The 20,304-nt window shown below is 45.3% G+C and overlaps 1 protein-coding gene across 3 annotated transcripts in view; it reads left to right on the top strand.

The window, feature by feature from the left end:
• LOC119973396 (protein monoglycylase TTLL8-like) overlaps window positions 1-20,304 on the top strand; it is a 131,535-nt gene that overhangs the window by 6,094 nt on the left and 105,137 nt on the right. For 2 of the 3 annotated variants that reach the window (XM_038811435.1, XM_038811433.1), the window contains exons 5-7: window positions 3,213-3,274; window positions 4,168-4,294; window positions 12,825-12,911. In XM_038811435.1, the coding sequence (XP_038667363.1) occupies window positions 3,213-3,274; window positions 4,168-4,294; window positions 12,825-12,911 (276 nt within the window). The remainder of the gene's footprint in view (window positions 1-3,212; window positions 3,275-4,167; window positions 4,295-12,824; window positions 12,912-20,304) is intronic. The other variant, XM_038811434.1, reaches the window with a different exon arrangement.

Raw genomic sequence — 20,304 nt, 5'->3', positions numbered from 1 at the left:
TACTAATTGGTGCCCGCATGACCACTTGCTTGGAAAGCAATTAGTTCACGGGAGGCCGTTGGATAGGGGACTTTCCTGTTAATTGTATGGAGATTGGACTTAAGTGGTGATTATTGATTTCTCACCATGCTCGGGCGAGATCCTGATTACGGGAGCAGGCCAATTCGATCACACCCTAGAGTTCACGACTATTCTGAAGGACTGTGAACCACAACGTTTGGCCCGATGGCATGAAAGTTGTGGAGGAGTAGGAGGAAGCCTTCTCTGCATGGCTGGTAAGATTCTGCCACATAACTCCCAAGACTTTATCACCCTTCAGCAATAATTCCACATGTGTCAGGAGAGGAAGGTGAAAAATCAGATCTATGATTCTAGTTGTGCTGTCAGGCATTCTGTTGCAGGTTTCTCTTTTATGTGAGGGATTTATGATTGTGGACCCCTTCCGTACCTGAGAGTGCTTGGGTCACATGATAGCGAATGCTGTGCACTGTATGGAGTGTAACATGCAGCACCTATCATCAGTAAGCCACTCCAATAACAGTACCAGATGCATTATTTTAATTCTACGTCACAGTGAACAGTAGAAATCCAGAAAAATCTAAATTCTGACTGTGGAGTGCTGCTAAAGGACAGGAAAATACCAACTGTCAGAAACAATGGTAAATTCACTTCACAATTTTCTGATTGTTTTGCACAACATATCTATACTAGGTTAAATATCAAACTCTGAGCTTTTGATCACAGGTAATTTATAGAGAACAAAGGTGTTCTCCTTCAAATTTATGGAAACCAAACTTTAATCTATTAAGAAGTGGGGCCTCACGGTAGCATGGTGGTTAGCATCAATGCTTCACAGCTCCAGGGTCCCAGGTTCGATTCCCGGCTGGGTCACTGTCTGTGTGGAGTCTGCACGTCCTCCCCGTGTGTGCGTGGGTTTCCTCCGGGTGCTCCGGTTTCCTCCCACAGTCCAAAGATGTGCGGGTTAGGTGGATTGGCCATGCTAAATTGCCCGTAGTGTAGGGTTAGTTGGGTTACGGGTATACGGGTTACGTGGGTTTAAGTGGGGTGATCATTGCTCGGCACAACATCGAGGGCCGAAGGGCCTGTTCTGTGCTGTACTGTTCTATGTTCTAATATGCCCGTGACTGCATTCTAGCCTGTTGTGGCTAGCTTAGCAATTTTCTTCAAATTAGTTTTTGAATGTTACTGATATTAATCAGTTTCCATAATTTTCTTTTTCTGCATTAAGGGATGCAAGCATTGCTGGCAAAGCCAGCATTTGTTGTTTGTCCCTAATTATCCGTGAGAAGATAGTGGTGAGCTGCCTTCTTGAACTGCTGCAGTCCATTTGGAAATTAAGGGGGGAAAAAAGTTTCCATTTATTGTTTCATAACTTGCCATCTCAGCCATAAGAGACAAATTCACCTCAATTAAAATCTATGACTGAGCACCCTCTACTGTTTGTCTGATTTTTAGGTCAGAGATTCTGTGTTAAAGAATAATTCCGAAAATTTTTGGGCGGAAACAGTGGTCACTTTGTTGCAGCCAGCTTCTTTGCTCCTTCTCAATTTTCATTGAACACACATGGTAGAATAGTTTGGAAACAGTTAATAGCTGCCCATCAGCATGTAAAATGTCCCGGGGCAGAATTTTATCTGCACCCAGGTTAGCGAGAGAAGTTCATGACCCCTGAAGCGCCAAGGGGAAGCCGAGCAGATCACCTGCTCAGGCCTCGGGCATGAAAGGGGTGGGGGTGGGGCACACCGACCTTGAGGGTCTCGTTTCCAGTTTGGGCGATCTTACTCAAAGTCTGCATCCTGCGGGTGTTCCCTCTCCCCTTTGCATCACCATCAAGAGGCTCATCTCCTCTCCCCACCCTCCTTGTGTATCATCGGGCAGCACGGTAGCACAGTGTTTAGCACAGTTGCTTCACAGCTCCAGGATCCCAGCTTAGGTCACTGTCTGTGTGGAGTCTTCACGTTCTCCCCGTGTCTGCGTGGGTTTCTGCCGGGTGCTCCGGTTTCCTCCCACAGTCCAAAGATGTGCAGGTTAGGTGGATTGGCCATGCTAAATTGCCCTTTGTGTCCAAAAAGGTTAGGTGGGGTTACTGGGTTTCTGGTGTGGGCTTAAGTGGGGTGCTATTTCCAAGGGCTGGTGCAGACTCGATGGGCTGAATGGCCTCCTTCTGCACAGTAAATTCAATGATTCTATGATCACCCCTCCCTGTTGTGAGATACCCTACTGTTACCAGGTCCTGGACTCGGAGTCTCGGGACTGGACTTTACAGGTCATCATGACCCCTACCACCTGGCTAAAAAGATGGTGTGTGCAAACCATGGTCAATTTTCCACTAATAAGCTGGAGCTGGGGTTTCCAATCCTTAGGGGTAGGAAATCACCAACCCAATCAGATGGTCAGCAGCTCTGTAGTCTCAGCAGCGCTGGTGGGTGTGGTGGCCACCTCTGCGACTGTAGGCTTTCCCCAGTAGAAATTGCCACTGGAGCTGGACACCAACTTATGGGGGGAGGATGTCACTAGGCCAGGTTGGCAGACTGGCGAGGGTATGTCAGATATGTCAGATGCGAGGGTAAAGGGGACGTGTGATATTGGGAGTGGGGCAGTTCATTTGATAAGCACAGGGGACACACAAAAGAGGTCCTCCTTTTCTCAGCACCATCCTGCGCAGCTAAATCTGCCAGGTTACCTGTGTGGTGAGCGCTTCTCCCTGCCATGGGCAAACTAGTGGCAAGGGCGGAATGAAGTCTTGATTTCTTGGAGGTACTGCTTACTCATTTTAAAAGGTTTTTGTCTCCCAGAAAGGATGCAATAAAATGTTTTCTTTTTTTTTTACAATTAAGGGGCCAATCCATCTAGCCTGCACGTCCTTTTGGGTTGTGGGGTGAGACCCATGCAGACACGGGGAAAATGTGCAAACTCCACATGGACAGTGACCCGGGGCCGTACCCGGGTCCTTGGTGCCGTGAGGCAGCAGTGCTAACCACTGTGCTACCGAGCTGCCCTGCAATAAAATTTTTAGAGGGCAACCTGAATAAGTAATAGCTTGTATTAAAATTAACCTCGTCTTTTATGAAAGTAGCGGTCTACAGGTTGGATTTCATGACTAATCCACCGATTATTGTTGATCTGCGTAGATAGTAATTTTTTAGCCCAGGAAGCCACATTCAGTATAATAAATCTTTCTTTCTCGACAGTAAAATGTTCAGCTAAGCAGAGGTTGGAACTGGTCACATTTCTAGCAGAAACAGCAGTCAAGGTATCGACAAGTTGCCTAAACCATAAAATGCAGTGACTTAAATTGAAGAAGCGCAGGTCTTGTGATGCAGTGGATAGTGTCTCGCCTCTGAGCCAGAAGCTTCCCATTCCAGTCCCAGTCCGGGACTTGATGGTCAACAAAGCTGCATTCATAACGTGGCCAGAAAGATTGTGTTTTAACTTGAAAATCCTTCCAAAATACGGTAGTGGCACGTAGTAAGAGTGGGAGAGATTCCTGGTCAATCATGTGATGGAAGGAAATTGGAGACTCCACCATCACTAACCATAGGTCCAGTCTACAACTGGACAATTGAGGGACCATGTGCTGGATGGTGGTATTGGCTCTGATGGCCCTGGCCTTTCCCTTCACTGCCTGCACTACTTGGGGCCATGCCAAACAGTGTCTTCCTGTTGCCTCCGCCTTACTGCTAGAGCACCTCTGCATTGGAATTTCTAAATCTAGGGACCTTGTGGCTTACCCTCGGTGACAGTTGCAAGTTCTGAAATGTATGCCCTTCTTTCCAAATAGAACCATGTACTGTGGTTTATTTTCAAGCTGTTGCAGTACCATAGCAGCATTTGCCTCCTGTCCCCAAACAGATAAGGTATCAGTGAAATATCTTTACAATGCCTGGAGTTCCCCTGAATAATGATGTTGGCTAAGGAAAACAAACCAGGGTCAGTGCTAATGCAGAAATCCGCGTATCACATTTCTGCAGAGGAAAATCCAAACTTTTCCTCCGAACTTGGTTTCCTGCAGAGTAAATTGAGCATGTCTTATTTGCATGCACATCTCTTGGGGCAGCTATAAATGAATGTGAAGCACGTCAGACTTCTGAGAGGTATGACCAGACAGTGTCCAAATGAAAATCTTTCCCTCTTTCATTTCCACAGGAAAAGAAAATTTTCACCATCATTGGCTACTACCCGGTAATCCGAGCAAGCCTCAGGAAGAGGGGCTGGGCAGAAAGGACATTTCCAACGTTCAAGCAAGTGGCACGGAAAAATGGAGATAAGGATGGTACAGTGGACAAATCACACTTGGGCAAATTCAGCACTTGTACACTTGAAAGGAATGCAGAAATGTGGATGATAGAACATTGCAGTTGCATCAATATTACCTTTGAGCCTGGCTTCTCCCTAATCGCTCGTCACTTATTATTTTTTATTCCGACTCTCTGTCTCCTGTCCGTCAGTCAGCTTCTATCCAAGCTAATAAATTACAACTAATCCCATGTGATTGCCTCTTCTGAATTAACCTTCTGTGCCGCACCTTATCAAACGCTTTCCGGAAGTCCAGATATACTATATCTACAGGGTCCCCATTATCCACTTTGCTTGTCACATCTTCGAATAACTCAAGCAAATTAGTAAAACATGATCTGCCCTTCATGAAACCATGCTGACTCTGATGGATAGCGCTTAGGCTTTCCAAATGTCCTAATAATTGATTCTAACAATTTTCCAACAACAGATGTTAAACTAACTGGTCTGTAATTTCCCACATTCTGCCTCCTTCCCTTTTTGAATAAAGGCATTTGGTTAGCATTTTTCCAATCCACTGGAACCTTTCCCATGTCAATGGAATTTTGGAATATCATAACCAATGGATCCACAATCTCTGCTGCCACTTCCTTTTAACACCATAGGATGTAGGCCATCAGGCCTGGGGACTTGTCTTCCCTCAATCCCAAGAGTTTGTTGAGTACTTTTCCCTATTGATGCTGATTGTTCCAAGTTCCACCATTTCTATTACCTCTGAATTGCCTGTTCCTAGTGTCCTCCGCCGTGAAAGTATTGATTTGGCATCTCTGCCGTTTCTGTGTTCCCCACTATTAACTCACCAGTTTCATCTTCCAAGGGGCCAACATTCACCCGAGTGCTCTCTTCCCTTTTATGTACCTGTAGAAGCTTTTGCTATCCTTTTTGATATTCTTTACTAGTTTTTTTTGTAATATACCTTGGCTATTTTTATTACTTTTTTAGTATTCCTTTGTTTATATTTGAAAGTTTTCCAATCTTTCAGCTTGCCACTGGCCTTTGCAATATGATATAATTTAGTTTTAGTCTTTATAATGTCCTTGACCTCCTTGTTTAGCCATGAATGTTTTATATTTTAGTTTTGAGGAATTGAGTATCTCCTTAAATAACTGGCACTGCTCATCAGCTGTCCTACCTTTAGCCTTCCTGCCCAGTTTAAACGGGCCAAATCTGTCCTCACACCTATGTAATTCCTTGGCTTAATTGCAGAACACTAGTGTGGGACTCCACTTCCTCGCCCCTAAACTGAATCTTGAATTTACCATACTATGGTCACTACTCCCTCGTGGATCCTTAACTTATGAGTCATTAATTAATCCCTCCTCATGACAGAATACCAAATCGAGAGTTGCCTCCTCTGTGGTTGGTTCCCCAACATACTGTTCCAGGAAACAGTCTCTAATGCATTCAATGAACTCTGCCTCCAGGCTACCCTTGCGAATTTGATTCCTCCAGTCTATGTGCATATTAAAATCACTCATTATTGCCGTACCTTTCTTGCAAGCCCCCAGTATTTCCTGGTTTATACTGTGCCCCACTACAGAACTACTGTTTGGTGATCTATAGATTACTCCTATCAAGGACTTCTTGCCTTTGTTATTTCTTATTTCTACCCAGTCTGATCTTGATCTCCACTGTTTATGTCATTTCTCATTACAGCACTGACTGCTTTCCTCACCAGCAGGGCTACGCCACCTCCTTTTCCTTTCACCCAATCTTTCCGAAATACTGTGTACCCATGGATATTCAATTTCCAGACGTTGGGCGGAATTCTCCGCTGGTGGCCAAAATCGTGGAGGCCGTCGTGAACTCGGCCGAGGTTCACGATGGCCTCGGAGCCCCTCCCCGCACCTAATCACCCCCACCCGGGGGGGCTAGGAGCGGGCCTCCGTCTTTCGGTCGCGCCGGTAATTACGCGCAAAACGGCGCATTTGTGAGGTCATCCGCGCATGTGCGGGTTGCCGGTTCCAACCTGCGCATGCGCGGATGACTTAATCGCACAGACAGCACGAACCGCGCATGGGCGGTGGTTGTCTTTCTCCTCAGCCACCCGGCAAGACGTGGCGGCTTGATCTTGCCAGGCGGCGGAGGGGAAAGAGTGCGTCTGTTTTGGACGCTGGCCCGACGATCGGTGGGCACCGATCGTGGGCCTGTCCCCTCCCGAGCACAGTCGTGGTGCTCCCGTGCCAATCGGGCCCCTAGATGCCCCAAACGGGTATCTGGCGCCCGTTTCACGAATGCAGCGACCAGGTGTGGTTGCTGCTGTGGTGAAACGGGCGTGAAGGGCTGGCCCATCGGGCTCAGAGAATCGGCATTCGCCGTGAAAAACGGCGAGCGGCGATTTTTCCGAGCTTATGGTAGGGGGTGGTGGGAGAATCGCTGGGGGTGCCAGGGGGGCGTAAAAAATGTTAGGATGCCCTCCCACGATTCTCCCACACCGCGTGGGGAGCGGAGAATTCCGTCCCTGGTCTTCTCCCTGTAACCACGTTTCAGTGATCCCCACCAAGTCATAACCTTTTGTTTCTGTTTATGCAGTTAGCTCATTAAGTTTGTTTTGAATGCTTCTTGCATTTAGATACAAAGCTTCTAAATTTGTTTTAATGTTATATTTCCCAGCTCTTCAATAATTCCTTGGTGCATAAAGACGTTCACTTGTTCTGTCCTTCACTTTTATTTTCTGGTAACCATCCACCTCTTCAAATAGTGTCTGTCTGACTCACTCACTTACAGCCCTAGTTACCCGATTCGCTAGGACTCCGCGTCCCAGCATGATTCAGATGAAGACCGTCCCTTCAGAACAGGTCCCCTCTTCCCCAATACTGGCGCCCAATGTCCAAGGAATTCAAACCTATTTCTCCCACACCATTCTTTGAGCCCCCCCAACTTGAATGGCTCCCTGTACCATGCATGGTGCTATAGTCAGTTTGCTCTTCCTCCCTGCAGTCTCCATTCTCGACCTCACAGAGAGCAAGACTATCAACCCTGTTGGACAGGGATAAAGGCTCAGGCTCCTGCAACCCAACCTCCTAGATTCCGCTCCCTGCCTCACTCGCAGTCATACCCTCTTGCCCCGACCACTGGCCAAATTTAAGTTAGTTATTCTAAGAGGTGTAACTGCCTCCTGGAACATGGCGGCCAGGTACCTCTACCCCTCCCGGAGGTGTTGCAGTGTCCGAAGCTCAGACTCCAACTCATCAACTCAGTTGGAGTTCCTCAAGCAACCAACACTTACTACAGATGTGCTCACTGGAACCACAATGGGGTCCACCAGCTCCCGACTAACACATCACCTGACTCTCCATGTCTATTTTATTTAGAAACTGACTCCTGTTTCAGGAATGCTACTAACCAGAGTCCAGCTTTTAATTACCCAAGTAAATAGCTAAATTACACAATTAAATACCTAATTTAGCTACCCTGAAAACAAGTTTAATTACTACTTACCCCTGCGGGATTGAAACTTGGTAATTTGGTGCAGTGAGGTAATTCGGTGCAGAGTGTGAGGAGGTGCTTTTTAACCCTGGTAAGTGACTGGTAAGTAGTCTCTCTTTTTCTTTTCATTGTCTAATTTATTTATTTTTATTTTGAGATTCTAGTTGTTTAAGTTTACCAAGGGTTTAAGACATGGCAGGAGATCCCAGACCCGTGTCATGCTCCTCGTGTGCGATGTGGGAGCTCAGGGACACGTCCACTGTCCCTGGCTCCTTCACGTGCAAGAAGTGTGTTCAGTTGCAGCTCTTGTTAGACCGCTTGACGGCTCTGGAGCTGCGGATGGACTCACTTTGGAGCATCCGCGATGCTGAGGAGGTCGTGGATAGCACGTTTAGCGAGTTGGTCACACCGCAGGTGAAGGTTACTGAGGGAGATAGAAAATGGGTGACCAAAAGAAAGAGCAAGAGTAGGAAGGCAGTGCAGGTGTCCCCTGCGGTCATCTCCCTGCAAAACAGATATACCGCTTTGGATACTGTTGAGGAAGATGGCTCACCAGGGGAAGGCAGCAGCAGCCAGGTTCATGGCACCGTGGCTGGCTCTGCTGCACAGCAGGGCAGGAAGAAAAATGGCAGGGCTATAGTGATAGGGGACTCGATCGTAAGGGGAATAGACAGGCGGTTCTGTGGACGCAATCGAGACTCCAGGATGGTATGTTGCCTCCCTGGTGCAAGGGTCAAGGATGTCTCGGAGCGGCTGCAGGACATTCTGGGGGGGGAGGGTGAACAGCCAGCTGTCGTAGTGCACATAGGCACCAACGATATAGGTAAAAAACGGGATGAGGTCCTACAAGCGGAATTCAGGGAGTTAGGAGTTAAACTAAAAAGTAGGACCTCAAAGGTAGTAATCTCAGGATTGCTACCAGTGCCACGAGCTAGTCAGAGTAGGAATGTCAGGATAGATAGGATGAAGGCGTGGCTTGAGAGATGGTGCAAGAGGGAGGGATTCAAATTCCTGGGGCATTGGGACCGGTTCTGGGGGAGGTGGGACCAGTACAAACCGGACGGTCTGCACTTGGGCAGGACTGGAACCGATGTCCTAGGGGGGGTGTTTTCTAGAGCTGTTGGGGAGGGTTTAAACTAATGTGGCAGGGGGATGGGAACCGATGCAGGAAGTTGGAAGGTAGTAAAACAGGGACAGAAGCAAAAGGAAGTAAGGGGAAAAGTGCAAGGCAGAGAAGACATAGTCAAAAATCTAAAAGGGCGACAGTACAAGGTACAGTGACTGAGGGGAGCACAGTGAATAGGCCCAGTAATAACAAAAGGAATAACACTGGAGATGTTAAGATTCAAAACAGAGGTAAAAAAACCAACATAAGTGTACTTTACCTGAATGCTCGTAGTATTCGGAATAAAGTAAATGAGTTGGTGGCACAAATCATCGTAAATGACTATGATTTAGTGGCCATTACTGAAACATGGTTAAAGGATGGTCACGACTGGGAGTTAAATATCCGAGGGTATCAAACTATTCGGAAGGACAGAGTGGATGGTAAGGGAGGTGGTGTTGCTCTGTTATTTAAGGATGACATCCGGGCAATAGTAAGGGATGACATCGGTGCTATGGAGGATAAGGTTGAATCCATTTGGGTGGAAATCAGGAATAGTAAGGCGAAAAAGTCACTGATAGGAGTAGTCTATCGGCCACCAAATAGTAACGAGATGGTGGGGCAGGCAATAAACAAAGAAATAACTGATGCATGTAGAAATGGTACAGCAGTTATCATGGGGGATTTTAATCTACATGTCGATTGGTTTAACCAGGTCGGTCAAGGCAACCGTGAGGAGGAGTTTATAGAATGTATCTGCGATAGTTTCCTAGAACAGTATGTAATGGAACCAACGAGGGAACAAGCGGTCCTAGATCTTGTCCTGTGTAATGAGACAGGATTGATTCATGATCTCATAGTTAGGGATCCTCTCGGAAGGAGCGATCACAATATGGTGGAATTTAAAATACAGATGGAGGGTGAGAAAGTAAAATCAAATACTAGTGTTTTGTGTTTAAACAAAGGAGATTACAAGGGGATGAGAGAAGAACTAGCTAAGGTAGACTGGGAGCTAAGACTTTATGGTGGAACAGTTGAGGAACAGTGGAGAACCTTCCAAGCGATTTTTCACAGTGCTCAGCAAAGGTTTATACCAACAAAAAGGAAGGACGGAAGAAAGAGGGAAAATCGACCGTGGATATCTAAGGAAATAAGGGAGAGTATCAAATTGAAGGAAAAAGCATATAAAGTGGCAAAGATTGCTGGGAGATTAGAGGACTGGGAAATCTTTAGGGGGCAACAGAAAGCTACTAAAAAAGCTATAAAGAAGAGTAAGATAGAGTATGAGAGTAAACTTGCTCAGAATATAAAAACAGACAGTAAAAGTTTTTACAAATATATAAAACAAAAAAGAGTGGCTAAGGTAAATATTGGTCCTTTAGAGGATGAGAAGGGAGTTTTAATAATGGGAAATGAGGAAATGGCTGAGGAACTGAACAGGTTTTTTGGGTCGGTCTTCACAGTGGAAGACACAAATAACATGCCAGCAACTGATAGAAATGAGGCTATGACAGGTGAGGACCTTGAGAGGATTGTTATCACTAAGGAGGGAGTGATGGGCAAGCTAATGGGGCTAAAGGTAGACAAGTCTCCTGGCCCTGATGGAATGCATCCCAGAGTGCTAAAAGAGATGGCTAGGGAAATTACAGATGCACTAGTGATAATTTACCGAAATTCACTAGACTCTGGGGTGGTCCCGGTGGATTGGAAATTACCAAACGTGACGCCACTGTTTAAAAAAGGAGGTAGGCAGAAAGCAGGAAATTATAGGCCAGTGAGTTTAACTTCGGTAATAGGGAAGATGCTGGAATCTATCATCAAGGAAGCAATTGCGAGGCATCTGGATAGAAATTGTCCCATTGGGCAGACGCAGCATGGGTTCGTAAAAGGCAGGTCATGCCTAACTAATTTAGTGGAATTTTTTGAGGACATTACCAGTGCAGTAGATAACGGGGAGCTGATGGATGTGGTATATCTGGATTTCCAGAAAGCCTTTGACAAGGTGCCACACAAAAGGTTGCTGCATAAGATAAAGATGCATGGCATTAAGGGTAAAGTAGTAGCGTGGATAGAGGATTGGTTAATTAATAGAAAGCAAAGAGTTGGGATAAATGGGTGTTTCTCTGGTTGGCAATCAGTAGCTAGTGGTGTCCCTCAGGGATCTGTGTTGGGCCCACAATTGTTCACAATTTACATTGATGATTTGGAGTTGGGGACCAAGGGCAATGTGTCCAAGTTTGCAGATGACGCTAAGATGAGTGGTAAAGCGAAAAGTGCAGAGGATACTGGAAATCTGCAGAGGGATTTGGATAGGTTAAGTGAATGGGCCCGGGTCTGGCAGATGGAATACAATGTTGACAAATGTGAGGTTATCCATTTTGGTAGGAATAACAGCAAACGGGATTATTATTTAAACGATAAAATATTAAAGCATTCCGCTGTTCAGAGAGACTTGGGTGTGCTAGTGCATGAGTCACAGAAGGTTGGTTTACAAGTGCAACAGGTGATTAAGAAGGCAAATGGAATTTTGTCCTTCATTGCTAGAGGGATGGAGTTTAAGACTAGGGAGGTTATGTTGCAATTGTATAAGGTGTTAGTGCGGCCACACCTGGAGTATTGTGTTCAGTTTTGGTCTCCTTACTTGAGAAAGGACGTACTGGCGCTGGAGGGTGTGCAGAGGAGATTCACTAGGTTAATCCCAGAGCTGAAGGGGTTGGATTATGAGGAGAGGTTGAGTAGACTGGGACTGTACTCGTTGGAATTTAGAAGGATGAGGGGGGATCTTATAGAAACATTTAAAATTATGAAGGGAATAGATAGGATAGATGCGGGCAGGTTGTTTCCACTGGCGGGTGACAGCAGAACTAGGGGGCATAGCCTCAAAATAAGGGGAAGTAGATTTAGGACTGAGTTTAGGAGGAACTTCTTCACCCAAAGGGTTGTGAATCTATGGAATTCCTTGCCCGGTGAAGCAGTTGAGGCTCCTTCATTACATGTTTTTAAGGTAAAGATAGATAGTTTTTTGAAGAATAAAGGGATTAAGGGTTATGTTGTTCGGGCCGGAAAGTGGAGCTGAGTCCACAAAAGATCAGCCATGATCTAATTGAATGGCAGAGCAGGCTCGAGGGGCCAGATGGCCTACTCCTGCTCCTAGTTCTTATGTTCTTATGTTCTTATAACTCACCACTCGAACTCCCAGTTTTCACCCAACTCCAAAATGAACTCTCACTCAACCAAAGCAGCACTTACAGTGCAGATATATTTTCACCGACATATCCCATATGATGGGCTGTGTTTGATGACCAAAATCCCTAGGAACCAGGTTTAAAAAGTCCAAAAAAACCAAGACCATGGTGGGAACTACCTTCTCCCTGTTGCCACTGAAATTCCAACTTCAATTATTTTCACCTCATTTTTATTGCAGGAAGATTTACTCCTAGCCTGTCCCAGAGTACTCAAGAGCTGCCAGGATCAAACTTAATTCAAACATTCGGTAGCCATCATGTTAATACACTAGTGACCATTTTAAGATATTACAATTTAGTGATCATACTGTCCCCCTGAAAAAAAGCCATCATCTTTCTGAAGGCCGATATGATGACGATGCAAAGTCTTAGCATATGTCAAATTGGTCTGATTAACCCTTTAGTTACAGTGCTGGTGATTTTTAACAGATGACTGTTCATTGCTTGAATGGAAAATGGCGGCTAGCAACAGAAATATTGGTGTGAGGGGTGGGAGGTATCTCAGCTGTCCCATTGATACATAAGGACCATTGTTCTGCAATTTTAAAGTGGCCCTACAAATGGGCAAGCAGCCTGTCCACCTGGAACAGGTGAGAGGAAGCTTCAAAATGCAAATTGGGATCTTTGGACTTTTGCAATTTGAAGCCAATTTGAATTGTAACTTTCTGTACAATTCAGATATGTCTGCTACTTCTGCTAAATAACTTAAATTGACCTTATTTTCACAGTTAACCCAGACATCAATCGCCTGAGCATTAGGATGTGGGCTACAAAGCAATTAACAAGGAGTGACGATAAACTGGACAACCAAGCAGGTAGGAGTATGGGAAAAGTCTATAACAAATCGCATTGCAGCCTTGCTATTTTTGTTCTGGAAAAAATAGGAGAGCCTACAATTAATGAAATATCAATGTTCGTCATGCATTGAGTCTTGAATGTTGTTGGAGCTGCACTCACCCAGGCAATTGGAGAATATTTCATCACACTCCTGACATGTGCCTTTTAGATGGTGAACAGTTTCTGTGGAGTTGAGAGATAAGTTATTCACCACAGATGATCCGACTCTGACCTGCAGTTGTAGTCACAGTATTTACATGCGTTTCTATTCAGTGGTGATCCTCAAGATGTTGTTGGTGGGGAATTCAGCAATTGGTTGTCAAGGAGAAGTTGTTAGATTCACTCTTGTTGAAGATAGTCATTGCCTGGCACTTGTGTGGTTCAAGTGTTACATATCACTTACCAACTTAGGCCTGAATATTGTTGTGGTCTTCCAGAAGTGGGTACACATTGCTTCATTATCTGAAGAGTTGAAAATTGAATTGAGCACTATGCAATCATCAGGTTACACATCTCCACTTCTGACCTTATGATGACGGAGGGAGGATGAAGCTATTGAAGATGATTGGACCTAGGACACTGCCCCAAGGAATACCTGAAGTAATATCGTGGGGCTGAGATGATTGGCCTACAACAACCACAGCCATCTTACTTTGCGCTGTGTATGACTACAGTCAGTGGAAAATTTTCTTTCTGTTCTCCATTGACTTCTATTCCTCATATTGTACTAGCGCTTCTTGGTGTCACACTTGGCCAGTGCATCCTTATTGTCACTCTCACTTCACCTCTGGAATTCAGCTTTTATTGACCTTGTTTGAACCAATGCTGTAATGAGATCCTGAGCCAAAAGGCCCTGGTGCGACCCAAACTGGTCATTGTAAGCAAATTATTGCTACGTAAATGCCTCTGGATAGCATTATTAGTGAGATCTTCCTTCACTTTGTTGATGATTGAGGGTAAACTAATTTGGTGATAATTGGCTGCATTGGGATATCATGTTTTGTGTTTCTATGTTATCAGGGCCTATAACCGTTGTTGTATCATATGTAATAAGCCATTTATTGGTATCACATGGAGTGAATTAGATGAAGACAGGCAACTGTGCTGTTGGAGATCTTAGAAGGTGGCTGAGATAGATCAGTCACCTGGCGAATAATTGTCTTTTGCACAAATGTGCTGGGCTCCCCCATCATTGATTGGAGTATTTATTGAACCTTCTCCACTGGTTCGTTGTTTGATTGTTGACCACCATTCACAACTGGATGTGCCAGGACTTCTGCACTCTTAATTGAGCTAGAGTTGAACCTCAGGCTTGATGGTAATGGTAGAGTGATGGATATATTTGGCCATGAAGTAAAATATTGCATTGGAATAAAATTCTGCTGCTTCTGATAGCCCAGAGTGCCTCATGGATGTCCAGTTTTGAATTCCTAAATCTATCCTATTTAACATGGTAGTCGTGATAACATGATGCAAAGTGTTGTCTGTGTAAAGATGAACCATAGAAACATAAAATAGCCACAGGAGTAGGCCAGTTGGCCCCTTGATCCTGTTCCACCATTAATATGATTGTGGCAGATCCTCTATCTCAACACTGTACTCCAGCTCTCTCCCCATGCCCCCATTGATGTCTTTAGTGTCCAGAAATCTGTCTATTTTCTTCTTAAATAGACTCAGTGATTTGGCCACCACAGCCTTCTGTGGTAGAGAGTTCCATAGGTTCACCACCCTCTGAGTGAAGCCATTTCTCCTAATCTTAGTCTTAAATAGCCTACCCCGCAACCTCAGACTGTGACCCCCTTATTCTAGACCCTGCAGCCAGACAGAACATCATCTGTGCATCCTGTTTGTCCAGCCCTGCCAGAATTTTATATATTTCAATGCGATCGTCTTTCATTCTTCTAAACTCCTCCTGTGAATACAGGCCTAGTTGGCTCAGTATCCTCAACTGACAATCCTGCCACCTCAGGAATCAGTCTGGTGAACCTTTACTGCACTCCCTCTATGGCTAGTATATCCTTTCTTGGGTAAGGAGACCAAAACCGCACACAATACTCCAGGTGTGGTTTCACCAAGACCCTGTACAGCTGCAGCAAGACATCTTTGCTCCTGTACTTAAATCCTCTTGCAATTAAGGCCAATATACCATTTGCCTTCCGAACTGCTTGCTGCATCTGCATGCTTGCTTTCAGTGACTGGTGTACAAGGACACCCAGGTCCGTTTGTCTAACAACATTTAAATAATACTCTGCCATTCTGTTTTTCCCACTGAAGTGGATAACTTCATACTTTATTCACGTTATATTGCAGCAGCCATGTATTTGCCCAATCCTTCAATTTGCCTGAATTGCCTTGAAGCCTCTTTACATCCCCCTCACCACTCACATTCCCACGTAGTTTTGTGTCGTTGCAAAACTTGAAAATATTAAATTTGGTTCCCTCATCCAAATCATTGAGATATATAATATAAATAGCTGGGGTTCACACACTGATCCCTCTGGTACCCCACTCGTCACCACCTGCCACTCTGAAAAAGGCCTATTTATTCCTATTCTATGTTTCCTGTCTGCTAACCATTTCTCAATCCATGCCAATATATTACCTCAATCCAATGTGCATTAATTTTGGATGCTAACCTCTTTTGTGGGAATTTATCAAAAGCTTTCTGAAAATCCAAATCCATTGGTTCTCCTTTATGTATTGAGCGATTTAAGGTTTTAAAAAAAAAATCCCAGTATGTTTGACAAACATAATTTTCCTTTCATAGATCTATGTTGACTTTTTCAAATCCCATTAATATTTTCTAAGTGTCCTGTTATCACATCCTTTGTAATAGGCTCTAGCATTTTCTCTGATACTGATGTTCGGCTAACCGGTCGTAATTCGCTGTTTTCTCCCTCACTCCTTTTTAAAAAAAAATAATTTTTATTGAGATTTTCACAAAATATCACAAACAAAATAAAATCAACAAGAAAACAGTATTAACAACAAAAAAAAGAGAAACACAATAACCCCCAAAACCACGCCCCCCCCCCCCCCCCCATTGTTCTGCCAGGAAAGGCTGCCACCGCCTAAAGAACCCCAGTACTGATCCCCTCAGGGCAAATTTCACCCTCTCCAATTTGATGAACTCCGCCATATCATTGATCCAGGCCTCCATGCTTTGGGGCCTCACATCCTTCCATTGAAGCAAAATCCTCCGCCGGGCTACTAGGGACGCAAAGGCCAGAACACCAGCCTCTTTCGCCTTCTGCACTCCCGGCTCCACTGCAACCCCAAAAATTGCGAGTCCCCAGCCTGGCTTGACCCTGGATCCTACCACCCTCGACACCATCCTAGCTACCCCCTTCCAAAATCCCTCTCTCCTTTTTTTAAATAGCAGGGTTATATTTTCCACCCTCCAACCTGCTGGGTCTGTTCCAGAATCTGCAGAATTTTGGAAGATGACAATCACTGCATCCTTTATTTCCATGGTCAACTCCTTTAGTATTGGGCGGCAAGGTGGCGCATTGGTTAGCATCTCTCTGTCCTAAATAATTGGCACCTCATCCTGACACTGTTCCCTCATGATTTAGACTGTAATAGTTTAAGGTATTGCCCACGATAGACATATAGGCCTGGAGTTTCCACTAAGTGCTCCTACCAGTGGAGAATCGGGATTTTGTCCCACTGGTGCTTGGAGAGTCGCTGGTGTGGAAATTTTCATGGCTTTACTACGTAAAAAATATGCATAGTGCGGAACTCGCTAATTTCCCGGCAGTTACTGGGATCGGCCGCCACTTTGAACGGGCTCCCAGTGTCCATGGACTGACCCCCTTGCCCCCCCCCCCCCACCCACCCACAATGCAAGTGTTGACCTTTCTGCTGATAAGGGGAGCACCACAAACCTTTCATCAAGGAGGGGTTCCTCCCCCCAGCACCACGCACGCATGAGGGTGATCCAACTCTCCTCAGCCACCCCCCCCTCCCCACTTCAGTCCCTGCCCCGGCATTGCCAATGAGGCTCTTCCCCTGGCACCATGGTACAGTGGCACCCTAGCCTGGCACGATGGCCCCCAAGTGGGATCAAGGGGGTCAGCCCAATGGTCAGGTGCCCGTCTGCTGCTGCCAGGCTGTAGAGGGAGGACCCCCAAGGGTCCTGAGGGTCCGTCACATCAGGACTGCGCTTGGCAATGCTTACACCAAAGTCTGCCTGATGGAATTCCCGCTGTGGGGATCGTAGCATAACGGAGGGACGGGGATTTGGGTTCCCAGCCTATTACTTGTATTCAAATCAGTTCTTTGCATGTTCCTGCCGACACTGGGTGTGAAGCCTGGCGGGCCAGGATCGGAGACTGGAGATGGGTCCGCCATCTGGCATTGATCCCGTTTTTGGCCCGACACGGGATTCTCCACCCGATTGGAATGTCTGATTTTAGTGGCGTTGAATGGAGAATCCCGCCCATATGTTTCGGCTGCCAGACAATTGGTTAGAACTATGCTATAAGTCACCTGTTATTACGTGTTTGAAGCACGTCATGGGGATATTGTAGAAGACCACTCTGGGCCACTTCTGACTCCAGTTTGCATCCACTTTCTGCAACAAGCATTTGGCTCAACCATGAAATATTTATTTATGTAAAAAAAAAATTCTAATCAAGGGGCAATTTAGCTACCCTCCATATCTTTGGTTGTACGGGTGAGGCCCACGCAGGCACGGGGTGCAAACTCCGCACGGCAGTGACCCAGGGTCAGGATCCTCAGCGCCGTGAACTATGAAATATTAATTGCTAAGATTGGAAACTCAACATCGAGAGGAGTTCAGCTGTGAATCCACACTGTACCACTAGGTGGCTCTACATAGCTACAGCCAGGAGCTGGTTCTTGGTGAATGTGGTTGGGCATTTCACAGTGGGTGGTAAAAGCTATCCACCACTGGCCTGCAGTTTTAATATTGAGCTGCTTTCTATGACACCAGATTAATGTAGGTATATTTTTAAAAAATTACTTTTTGTGATTGTAGCCTCCAGGTGTCCTTGTATGGACCTCTAGCTTGGTTGCTTGTAGACCAGGTAATCCTGAAATTAGCTGGCCTGATGTTGAGCCTTAAAATTGACACTTGACTCTTTACGACAGTTTTTAAGGACTCTAAACTTGCCGACCACTGGGGTTGCCTGTGCAGCATCAGAACCAAATGTGGTGCTGGGCATGTTATTGGTGCAGTTGGGTTGTGGGAGGTTGGCCTCCTAAGTTGAACCATTTTCAACCATATTACAGTTAGAAATTGAGTGCAACAAGGTCCATTTTCTCTATTGGCAGATGGTTTGTGGAAAAGGTCAGATTGCCCCAGCAAACACGAGGAAAACAATTTGGGGCGGGAAACTGATGGAATCAGCACCTATCCCATCGAACTGCAAAAGCAACAAGATGCTGCTTCAATTTTGCACAGAAAATGTTGAAAACAATGGTGTGGAAGTTTGGGACTACAAAGTGCCAGGTATTCTACTGAATTGTTCTATTTAAACTCCCTCCACGTGTCTGCGTGGGTTTCCTCCGGTGCGCCTGTTTCCTCCCACAAGCCCCGAAAGATCTGCTTGTTAGGTGAATTGGACATTCTGAATTCTCCCTCCGCGTACCCGATCAGGTGCCGGAGTGTGGCGACTAGGGGATTTTCACAGGAACTTCATTGCATTATAACATAGGCCTACTTGGGACACTAATAAAGATTATTATTACTAAAGATCAAGTGAGCATTTTTAATGGTAAACAGCAAATTATTTTAAGGCTTTGAGATTCTGATTATTTGAATAGCTGATAGCAGATGCAAATTTCCATATTTCTTTGGAAGTAAAAGCCATTCACTTGACATGTCGTACAAACCTAATAGAATTCTTTGAGGAGGTGACAAAGTTAATTGATGAGGGAAGGGCTGTAGATGTCATATACATGGACTTCAGTAAGGCGTTTGATAAAGTTTCCCATGGCAGGTTGATGGATAAAGTGAAGTCGCATGGGGTTCAGGGTTTACTAGCTAGATGGATAAAGAACTGGCTGGGCAACAGGAGACCAAGAGTAGTGGTGGAAGGGAGTGTCTCAAAATGGAGAAGGGTGACTAGTGGTGGTCCACAGGGATCTGTGCTCGGACCACTGTTGTTTGTGAAATACATAAATGATCTGGACGAAGGTATAGGTGGTCTGATTTAGCAAGTTTGCAGATGATACTAAGATTGGTGGAGTTGCAGATAGCGAGGGGGACTGTCAGAGAATACAGCAAAATATAGATAGATTGGAGAGTTGGGCAGAGAAATGTCAGATGGAGTTCAATCCAGGCAAATGCGAGGTGATGCATTTTGGAAGATCCAATTCAAGAGCGGACTATACGGTCAATGGAAGAGTCCTGGTGAAAATTGATGTACAGAGAGATCTGGGAGTTCATGTCCATTGTACCCTGAAGGTGGCAACGCAGGTTGATAGAGTGGTCAAGAAGGCATGCAGCATGCTTGCCTTCATCGGACAGGGTATTAAGTACAAGAGTCGGCAGGTCATGTTACAGTTGTATAGGACTTTGGTTAGGCCACATTTGGAATACTGCATGCAGTTCTGGTCGCCACATTACCAGAAGGATGTGGATGCGTTAGAGAGGGTGCAGAGGAGATTCACCAGGATGTTGCCTGGTATGGAGGGTGCTAGCTATGAAGAAAAGTTGAGTAGATTAGGATTATTTTCGTTGGAAAGGCGGAGGTTGTGGGGGGAAAGTTTTTTATGCAGAGGGTGGTGGGTGCCTGGAACGCTTTGCCGGTAGAGGCGGGCACGATAGCATCATTTAAGATGCATCTAGACAGATATATGAACGGGCGGGGAACAGAGAGAAGTAGATCATTGGAAAATAGGCGACAAGTTTAGAAAAAAGATCTGAATCAGCGCAGACTGGGAGGGCCGAAGCACCTGTTCCTGTGCTGTAATTTTCTTTGTTCTATAGTTGTTCCTGATCATTAGTATATTAAACAAAAACAAATGTGGAATACATATATTGCCAGGATGTGGTGAGTCAAACCATTGATGTGGGACTTTTTCTTTCCGAGATTTTGTTTGCAATTTGGTGATAATCGCTAAAATATGATGCAACATTTTAATGTTATATTTCCTTGTAATGAAATGAGATGTGCAGCAGTAGCATTTTGCAACTTTGAAGGGATATTGTTATTGTTATCCTCCTAAAATTACAGGTACGTTACATTTCCAAATGTTTGTAAGCAGGGATGCATTGGAATTTTCCCAAAAAATGACAGTGCCATTTTGGGCACAAAAAGCGATAGGAATCACGCCGGCTGTTCTGGCGCAATTCCCATTGCGACCTTCCTGTACTTGTCATTTTGTTTATTGGAGGGGGCG

Source organism: Scyliorhinus canicula, chromosome 11 (genome assembly GCF_902713615.1).
Source record: "Scyliorhinus canicula chromosome 11, sScyCan1.1, whole genome shotgun sequence".
NCBI classification, from domain to species: Eukaryota; Metazoa; Chordata; class Chondrichthyes; order Carcharhiniformes; family Scyliorhinidae; genus Scyliorhinus; species Scyliorhinus canicula.
The sequence above is the reverse complement of the archived record's forward strand: the minus strand, read 5'-3'. Positions and strand labels throughout refer to the sequence as shown.